General features: G+C 58.4%; 2 protein-coding genes across 4 annotated transcripts in view; both read left to right on the top strand.

Annotated features, from left to right (window-relative positions):
* ITGB1BP2 (integrin subunit beta 1 binding protein 2) lies at positions 415-9,288 on the top strand. Of its 2 annotated transcripts, XM_021406598.1 has the most exons (11): positions 418-3,423; positions 3,624-3,673; positions 3,759-3,815; positions 4,214-4,359; positions 4,506-4,618; positions 4,737-4,795; positions 5,519-5,589; positions 5,710-5,812; positions 7,092-7,211; positions 7,649-7,711; positions 8,861-9,288. In XM_021406598.1, the coding sequence occupies exons 1-11, from the start codon at positions 3,360-3,362 to the stop codon at positions 9,155-9,157; spliced, it is 1,143 nt and encodes a 380-aa protein (XP_021262273.1). In that variant the 5' UTR covers positions 418-3,359; the 3' UTR covers positions 9,158-9,288. The 2 variants fall into 2 exon arrangements, with proteins under 2 accessions (XP_021262272.1, XP_021262273.1); XM_021406597.1 differs by having other exon boundaries at positions 415-3,673.
* LOC110403360 (rho-related GTP-binding protein RhoG-like) overlaps positions 9,356-9,681 on the top strand; it is an 11,332-nt gene continuing 11,006 nt past the window's right edge. For both annotated transcript variants that reach the window (XM_021406493.1, XM_021406491.1), the window contains exon 1: positions 9,356-9,447. The gene's annotated coding sequence lies outside the window, so the exon portion shown is untranslated. The remainder of the gene's footprint in view (positions 9,448-9,681) is intronic.

Below are 9,681 nucleotides of genomic sequence, written 5' to 3'. Positions count from 1 at the left end.
CCAAAGCATTTCCAGACCCTGGAGCTGCTGAAGCGCTGCTGCTGCCATGCTGGGGTAATGCAGCTGGTGCAGCTCTGGAGGGCGGGTTCTGTGCAGGCACCGTTCAGATGTGCTGAAATTCAGGCAGTGAGCAGAAGAGAATGTCTTACTCTGCGTGCTTTTGAAGATCATTGGCTGTTACATAGCTACAGATGGACAGTATTCTGTCACTGGAGATACCTTCTTCTCTTGCTGTCGTACCTGGTCAGCTTGGTTAAAATGCACTCACACAGGCTCAGCTCACGCTGGGCTGAGGGCTGCTGAGCAGTCTGGCTCGCAGCAGTTTGCTCCTTCGCTTTCAATCCCCACCTTCGTGAGCTGCACAGATTGATTTATGCTGCTTCCCTTAAACAACAGCGCCTGCACTTACAAGAATCAAAGTGAATCGGGAAAATCCAGCTGGAACCCAAGTAATTTTGTCACATCAACTAGGCAACAATTTCCTTTTTTTTTTTTCCTCTTTTCCCTGACGCAGGGTAGCTCACCAGACGCTGTCATTTATCATAGAAAGCCACAAAGGGTGGCTTTATCTAATGAACTGCCTTCGTAACTCCAAGGAAGGTGGTGGCCCTGCTGAAAGGAGCCACCATTGCCCCTTTTCTTTTTCCATGTTCATGGTTCAGGTACCAGAGCCATAGAGTGCCAGAGCTGGCTGAAAGGAGAGGAAGAAAGCAGGGCAGCTCAGCCCCTCACCGAGCTGTGCCTTTGGGGCCTCCTTCCATCATTGCACCTGGCCACCCTGCTCTGTGTGATGCTTGCAGTGGCAGTGCTTGAAGGCAACAGCACCCTCTGAAGGAAGGCCTGCAACCCCCGCCAGCTGGGGCTGCTTCTGGCCACAGGTTTTCGTGCTGGGTGCCAGCTGAGAGTGAGAAAACGGAATCTTTAGGGCACGCTGCACTCACTCCCTCTCACTGAACCAGTTCCTCCCAAGGACTGTGCTTTCTGGTGAGGAATATTGTCTGTGGAAGTGAGCACTAGAGTAAAGCAGCAGCTCGTCTCTGAGGAGGTAAAGCTATCTCTGGAAGCAAGAATCAGCCTCAAATACAGCAAGAAAATCCACGCCAGTAGTAGTGCATGCTCAGCCAGGGAGACCAGAGCGCTGGGGTGACAGCCCAGCTGCAGGAGGACAGTGTTCATGGATGGAGAGATGAAGGCTGCCCACAGATCTGTCCCTGAAGTTCTTCTTTTCTGACACATCGCTGCCTCCAGAGGCCACATCTGCTTTCATGCTCAGTACTCCAAGCTGGGAAATCCCAGCTCTGTGCTGGACGCCCCGTCTGTAGCTGTGCCCTGTGCTACTTATTGCAAGGTACTGGTTGCGAAAGTGACAAACTTTTTTTTTTTCTTTAGCTTGCCAAACAATGCAAATCACCATCTATAGCCTTCTGTGTCATTGCTCCAGCAGGCATAGCGCCTTTGGTTTTCTGTGTGCTTGAAAACCACTGGCAGCAACGGTGCGTGAAGGCAGACCAGCCCCAGGCAAACTGTTCTCCTTTCAGTAATTAAAAAAAAAAAAAAAAGAAAGTGGATTTTGAAAGTGATTTGCTCAATTTCTCTATCTCCTTTTTGTTCTCTGCTCTATCAAAGGAATTGCACGTAAGCTAAAGGGGCTTTATTTGTAATCCCATGCTGGTTGTTCCTTGCACGCTGTACCCATGGACCTGTGCTGTGCTTGGAGCTCTGCCCCAGAGCAGGGTGGGGTGCAGCAGCGTGGGGCCACGACTGCTGGCAGCCCCAGCTCCGAGCTGGAGGAGGCACGAAGACTGCGCAGCCTGCCTTTCCCCATCCGTAAAGCACTCTGAAAGCACCAGCTCTGCAACAGGCCCCTGGGGCTCGTCCTCGCTTAGCAGTGGGTGTCTTGAGCCTGTCCCCGCACTGCAACCTTTGACCTCGTCCTTGCTGGCCCGGGAGCTGCAGACCCAGCAACTTGCTGCTGTCGCTGCGCACGTGTGGTTTCCGGCCGCCTCGTTCCCTCCAGCGACCTGCAGCTGTGCAGCGGGGACGGAGCAGCGCGGTGGGGACGGAGCAGCGCGGTGGCTTGCTCCTGCCTTCCTGCAGGCGTACGGGGCCGGCCCAGCTGCTGCTCCGCTGGTGCTGGGGAGCTCTGCTTGCTCCCTGCCGGACCCTCTGCAGTGCTCAGCCCCAGCATCACTCGGCGTTTCCTCCGCGAAGTAACCCGAGCTCCAAATCTTCGCTGGCACGGCGATGGCAACAGCTGCGGCCGCGCTGACGGCTCAGGGAAAGGACAAGGAGACCTGAAACCCTATAGCAGCACACAGCCCCCTGGCTGCGCGTTCCCTGTCACAGGGCTCTGCCTGGATTCCCAGGAGCGAAGTGAGCCCTCTGGCTTTTCAACCCGCCCTTCAGGTTCCTGTGCCTCGGAGGCTGGGTACGCTGCGCTGCAATGGGGCACGCTTTGGGGCTGCGTGGTACTGCCGAGGGCTCCTCTGAGAGCCAGTTCCACAGCAGAAGTGCTGGGTGGCTGCTGTGCGCGCCAAAGCACCCAGGAAACGTCTGTCTCTACCAACAGGAACAACAAAAATAAACGTTCCTTTCAGATGTTTGTAGGAACCAAGGACAATCTTTCATCTCAAGAGCGCTTCCTGTTCATAGGAGGAAATCCCAGGTCCCGGGATGGGAGCAGGGAGCCTGAGCAAACCTGCCCCGGGTATGGGGAGCCCACGTATCGTTTTGCACACTTGTGTGACGATGGTGCAGGCAGAGAGAGCAGACGGGGACAGATTCCATCCCTGGGTTGCACAAGACCCTGCACTGAGGATGTCAGGGCCGTATGCGCTGTGTCCAGCAGACGGTCATGCGGAAACCAGTATAGGTTTTGCCCTAGAAAGTCTCTCCCTTTGCAGGAAACCTTCAGCTGCTTCTCTGAATGACAAATGAGCGGAGAGCCGTCCCTGCAGCACCTCAGGTGTTGCAACCGTACGCAGCTGAGCACCAGCAGCGCGGCGGCGTGGATGCCCCGTGCCAGATGCAGGCGGGATGTGGGCACCGGCAGAGCTCAGCCCAGCCAGGGGGAGCCCCACAACTCACGTCCCCTCCGCCGGGCGCCTGCGTGTGCTGGAGCACGGGGGCAGGACACGAATGCCTCTGCAGATAACGGCAGTGCCCCGTCAGCTGCCGTGTCCATCTTTGGCCGGCTCTCCGGTTACCAGCCACCTCCTCCAGCTGCCTCCAAAGATAGGCAAAGCCACCTCCCTGCGCCTGTGCTGGAAACTACGGGGAATCAGAGGGGGAACCGCAGGCAGGGATGAGATTGACGGGATTTTTGTTGGAGTGAAGGGCGCTGCGGGCCTGCCTGAGCCATGGCGCTGCTGTGCTACAACAAGGGCTGCGGGCAGAGGTTCGATCCCGAGCACAACTCCGAGGGTAAGTACGTTCCTCTGCCTCGCATCGAGGTGCGCTGGGGTGCTTGATGTGTTCCTGCTCTGTGGCCTCAGCTGCTTGCTGTGTGCTGGCTCCATGCCTGCTAGGGGACAGGAGGTGGCTCAGGAGCTGCCGGGCAGCACAGGCAGCTCGTGGGCAGGACTGCCCTTCCCAGAAGGCTCTGCGTGCTTTCCCCTTTTCAGATTCCTGCCTGTATCACCCGGGAGTCCCCATCTTCCACGATGCCCTGAAGGTGAGCAGGACCGCAGCCGTGGGTTGGGGCTTTGTGCCCGGTGGCATCATCCACCCCAACCGTTCTGTCTTCCGCCCGTGCCTAGGGCTGGTCTTGCTGCAAGAAGCGCACGACAGACTTCTCCGAGTTCCTCTCCATTAAGGTGAGTGACTCACACCGGCTGGCTCCTGGCCGGGGGTTTACTGCCAGCTCCTGGGTGCTGCGTCCTGGAGAGGGGTGTCACCAGGGGACCCCCCCTCCATGCAGCACTTCCCCCACGTGCCAGCACAGCTGCGGTGTCTGAGCAGCGCTGGGGACAAGAAGGGACCCAGGGAGGAGCAGGAGGCTCCTGCTGCCCCTCAGCTGCAGTGTGACAGAGCTGAGGCCTTCCCTCTGTGGTCCTGGTGAAGCTGCACATGGGATTGTCACTGGGAATGCGTGCGGACGCCCTGCCCTCATGTAGGGTCTCTGCAGGACACCGAGCCACCGGGTTACAGAAATAGGATTTGGGAGCAGGTTAGAAAGGGAAAAGCAGACATCAGGCTTGTCACTGCTGCTCAGGGATGCACAAAGGGGTTTCACAGCAAGGAGAAGCCTCCTGAGCCTTCCCAAGAGGAGACCTCAGACAAGCCAAAGGCCAAGCCAGCAGCAGAGATCATCGTCCAAGGACCAAAATCAGCTGAGAAGATGCAGCGGGAAAGACCAAGGTGAAGGAGGCTCAGCGGACAGCACTGCCTGGCCATGCCGCTGCTTGTGCATGTGCCTCGCCCTGCCTGCTTCCCAGGGAAAGGCAGCAACACTTACACTGCAAAAAACGAACACCCACTCATCCTTCGTTGCTGTTGTTTTCCAGCTCTGATGAGCCACGACAACTGCTGCCGATCAAAGTATCCAGATCTCTTGAGCAGGCACTGGAGAAATTGAGCCTGTCTCCCAACAACAAGGAGCCCAAGGGCGACTGCGCAGGTAACAATGAGCTGATGGCCATCAGTGGGTCTTGCCTGGCAAGCCTGGAGCAGGGGCTGCAGGGAGGGCTCTTGGCACGCAGTGTGTTTCCCTGAGTAAAGCCATGCTCTCCTCACAGGGGAGGCAGCTGCCCAGGTGAGAGCTGGCACCACCTGCAAGAACGCAGCCTGCAAGGCGGTGAGTACCCGGCATCACTGCACTGCTTCCCTTCCCCTGGCACAGGGCAGGGTGCCGGGCGGGGGGAGGTGGCTGCCCCTGCTGACTTCAGGCCACGTTCCTCCAAGAGGCTTCTGAATTCCTGGATTAGTGGTTACCCCCGTGTTCCAATTCTGCTAATTGCTTGCAGTGGCGTACAGCACGTATCCAGGACCTTTGTTCTGAAAATGGGGATGGAATAATTGCTGCCTGCTTTTAATTCCCGAAGCACAGCCCACGTTCTGTCTTGCCCTCAAGCCGCCCTGTGCAGGATGGTCTGACGGCATCAAAGCCTGTGCTAGAGGAAGGCCAGCGTGCTCGGAAAGGAGCAGATAGGAAAGCAAGCAAAGGACAGGAGGGAGGTGGATGAGGGCAGGGGACTGACACACTCTGGGAAGGAGAACAAGAGACAGGACAGCCGAGCGTCCCTCATCCCTAAGGGAGCTTCTGCAGTGCCCACAGCACCCTGCTGCTGGCCAGCCCTGTGCCGTGCTGGGAGATGTGTCCTGGCAGAAGCTGGGTGCTGCTGGCAGGGAGCAGGGTCTGGTGCCAGGCTGCCAGCCGCCCAGCTATGGTTCTCTCAGTCGCTGCACTCTGGTGAAGGGGTGACAGTGGGCACCACTACAGGAATGGGCAGAAGCCCAGCTGTACTGCCGTGCCGTGCTGGAGGCACAGCCAAGGGCTGCCTCTGCTTTTTGCCCACAGACCTATCAGGGCACGGAGAGCAACGCAGAGGTTTGTACTTTCCACCCTGGTGTTCCTGTCTTCCACGAGGGGTAAGAAAACATCCCTTAATGGGGAGGGACAAGCTCGCCCCGCCACAGGCTGGAAGTGGCCTGTGTGGTCCTGTCCCTGTGGGCTCTGGCTCCCCGCTCAGCCAGCCCTGCTCCCCCCAGGATGAAGTACTGGAGCTGCTGTGGGATCAGAACGACGGACTTCAGCGCCTTCCTGGAGCAGCCGGGCTGCAGCACGGGGCGGCACTGCTGGATGGGAAAGGCGGTAAGGGATGGGAAAGCAGCAGAGGAGCTCTTGGCCAGGTGGCTGCCACTGGGAGAGCCCTTATTGGCACTCCAGGTGCGAGCTTTCCCCCGTTCTGCACGAACATCTCATTCTCTTAATTATCGTAATTGCCCACGGATGACTGGATCAGGGCTCGAATGCCTAATCTTCACCCATCTGTTGTTTAAAACACTGCCTCTTCATTCACGCAACCTGACAGCTCTCACGCCCGCGGCACGCGTGCGATAGGAAGCTGGAGGAGGGCTGCCTCTGCCCTTGCTTCGGTGCAGCCTACAGTGCTGCCGCACAGGAACAGGCAGCTGAGCACGGGAAAAGCCCTGCAGAAATCCCCCAAAAGTTTTGGCGGATGTCTGCAAACGGCTGCAGTTGTTTTTTGTGAAGCTTTCTCTCTGCAGCTGCCCCACTGGAGGGACCTCATCCACGCAGCGAGCGGGTGTTGTGGCAGGGTGATGTGGGGAAGGTGCCAATTCACAACGCTGTGTGTGTGTGAGAGCTTTTCTTGGCTGGCAACAGGCTGGAGCTGGGAAAATTGCAACAAAACAGCTCAGGATATCTCTGAAAGTGCACCATGTTCCTCCGAGCCCCTCTCTCAGAGTGCAGGATGTTCTTTGTCCTGGGCAGAAAACATGCTGGGGATGCAAGGGAGGCTGCTTTAACAGGGAGTCATCTGTTGTCCCCGCACAGGGAATTAATTGTGATGCTGTAGTGTGAATGTTTTGGCGAATTTTCACCTGAGTTAGGGGCTGGGATTCCTCCCCGCTGTTACTTTGGCTGCCGTGGTGATGGCTGCAGCAGGGTCTGCCTCCAGGTGATGCTCAGAAGTGCCTGGTGGGGCCAAAGCTCCTGTGGGAGATAGGTGACCAGTTGGGCCACAAACATAGCATGTTTGCAGTATCCATGTCCAGTGGATGGGCCCCCTGTCACCAAGTTTCCTGGCTGTGCACGGTGCCTGCTCCTGATGAGAGTCTGGGCACCGCAGAATCACTCTAGAGCAAGGGGATGTCTCTGGTCTTTACACTTCTGGAGCAACCCCAAGCACAGCACAGATGCTCCGTGCTCATGGGGCAGTCTGGCAGGGGCTGCCCACCCTCACATGAACCACCTCCCCTCAAAAACATTCACGAGATGCATGGTTTGCTCTTGCTCTGACACCATCCTCAGCCAGCACTCTGCAAAAAACAGTCACTGAAAGAGCATCCTTCAGCACAGACGTCCCCTCTGCTGTCTCTGTGCCACAGTGAGTTTCTCTCCCTGGCAGGACAAGAAGGCGGTGTCGTGCAGACAGGACTGGCACCAAACCAGCAGCCAAGTGGTGGTGACAATCTACGGCAAGAACCCTCTGCCCACCCTCAGCAGCGTGAAGGCCAACCGCACCGTGGTGAGTGGGGCTGGCAGAGATGGCCGGGGCACACAGCGTGCCCTGGCTTCCACGGAACCCACGTTGATGAACCAAGAGCCATGAGCTGGGTGGGTTGCTGGCGCTCTTCAACCCCTCTTTGGTTGACAGCTGAGGTTGGCACTCCCAACACGCGGCCCCCAGCGGCTTGGTGGCTGCAGCTGCCCAGCCACGCTGTCTCGGTGGCTTTCAGCCTCAGTGTGGGGCTTTGCAGGCCTCCAATCCTTCGGTTGGTAGCAGAGGTGGACCCATGCCATAGGGATGGGGGTGAAAGTCAGCTGCTGAAGGGATCAGCAGACTGTTAGACTGCAGCTGGGATGTGGGAGGCATTACGGTGCTGGAAGGCAGCTGCACTGTCCAGGGAACAGCTCTGGAAGTGCTATGCTGCTCACTAAGATAATTTTTTGTTGATCTTTCAGCTCGAAGTTCACGTCATCTTCGAAGGGAATAAGATTTTCCAGGCAGAACTTGATCTCTGGGGGGTAAGATCCTGTTTACTTTGATTTCCCTGTTCAGAAGTCTGCAGTCTGTGCCGCTGGAGAAGATTTGCAGCCCCAAACACAGGCTCTCAGTAAAGAAAATTATTCCCTGTGCCATCTCAGACTTTTGAAAAAGAGGCAAAATGGTTGCTGCTACAATCTCTTCGCAGTCCTTCCTGTGCATGCAGCGTGAGGAAGACTTTAATTGCATTATCATGCAGAAACGCTGCGACCCGTGGGACTCTGCTGTTTGCAGAGCACAAGCTGGCGTATCTGTGGAACAAACAGCCATTTCACAGTCCCTCCCTTGGTGTTATTCGCTGCCAGCTCCTGAAGCCCTGCAGAGAACACAGATCCATCGCTGCTGTTGCAGCAGAGAGGATTCGTTTATCTCCAGAGCTCCAGTTTTCTACAGCAGCAAAGGCTGATGGGGAAATTATGCTTTTCTCTATTGATCCTGTAAGGGTAGCAATCCCCATGAGCCGTGTCAGGACTGTGACAGGGCTGTGCCTGGCTGCTCTGCACTACCTGCAGCGCTGTGGCTGCTCTTTTAAACACTCCCCCAGTGTTGGCTCATTGCTGGAACTGCCTAGGAGCCAGAACACCCAAGTTTTCACATCTGTAGCCAGCTGTGCCAGGGGGTTGTGAGCAGGGCTTTGCTGGTGTCTGCACCAACCGATCCTTGACTGAGAGCAGAGCTGGGTGTTGCTGCTGGCTCTGCAGGCATTCTGGATTTGGTTCTCCTCGAATCTGGCTCAGTCCCAGTGTTTTCTGAAGCCACGCAAAGGGCAAGACTCACTCTCCAATTTCTCAGCCGCTTGCTGGCTGCAGAGTAGCAGCGAGGTTTAGCGGTCTGCGTGTATCCTTCTTGCTTTTATTGCTGGTGCACACTGCCCGTGTCCCCTCTGCAGTGGGTCGTGCTGCTGGCTGCAGAGCTGCCTGCATCTGACTGTAAGGAGAGGGCTGTCAGGGAGCCGGGCACCCGCACCGCCGCACTGCTGAGGTGTGGCACAGTGAGGCTCAGCCAGACAGCGGCTTTCCTCCTCCTGCTCTGCCCCCTCAGCTTGGCCGGGCTCACGCGATGAAGGGAAGGACGGGTGCGTGCTGCCAGCCCCCTCCAGCTCATCTCCCCGCACTCTGCCCTCTCTCCAGGTCATCGAAACAGAGAAGAGCTTTGTGTGCATGGTCCCCACCAAGGTGGAGATCACGCTCTGCAAGGCCAGCCCCGGGGCCTGGGCCAGGCTGGAGCATCCCCAGAGCAAGGCCTGCTCCCAAGGCGAGCCGGAGCAGGCGGCCGCCAGCGCGGAGGAGCCCGAGGACGACTCGGATGACAGCCTGAGCTGGTCGGAGGAGGAGGATGAAGAGATGGAAGCAGCCAACAGCGCGGCGCTGCCGAGGGGCTTTGACCAGAGCTCCGCAAGAGCAGACCGAGCCCCGAGCAGCCCGTAGCTCTCCCCTGGTCACAAGGGGCAATGTAATAAAAACACAAAGCGAAGCCTACACGGCGATATTACTGAGATTTAGGGCGAACGCCCGCCCTCTCCCCTGCGCCCGCCAGCGCTCAGAGGCGGAGCCGTCGAGACGACGTCGCTCAGAGCGTCCCCCCCGCCCCCATCGAGCGCCCCCTTGCGGACCCGCCGGCGGAACGTTGCGCGTGCGCGGGGCGCATGCGCGCGGTGGGGTGCGGCCGGCTCGCGGGTTCACCGCCCCGGGAGCAGCGGCCGCCGGCGGCGCGTGAGGTGAGCGGGGGGCGGCGGCGGCTGCGCGGTGCTTTCTTCTCGTCCGTTCTTCGCCTCGCGGCTCTGAGAGGGGGGGGTGGGGAGCGGCCTCGCGAGGCCTTCCCGTCGCCCTGAGGGGGGGTTTCACGGCGTTTTCACCTCATGGCCGAGGGGAAAGAGAGGGCGGGAGGCGGCCGCTGTCAGCGCGGGGGCGGCCGTTCCCTCGGGGCGCGGGGCGGCCGTGCCGTGCCGTGC

This window comes from Numida meleagris, chromosome 8, assembly GCF_002078875.1.
Source record: "Numida meleagris isolate 19003 breed g44 Domestic line chromosome 8, NumMel1.0, whole genome shotgun sequence".
NCBI lineage: Eukaryota > Metazoa > Chordata > Aves > Galliformes > Numididae > Numida > Numida meleagris.
The sequence above is the reverse complement of the archived record's forward strand: the minus strand, read 5'-3'. Positions and strand labels throughout refer to the sequence as shown.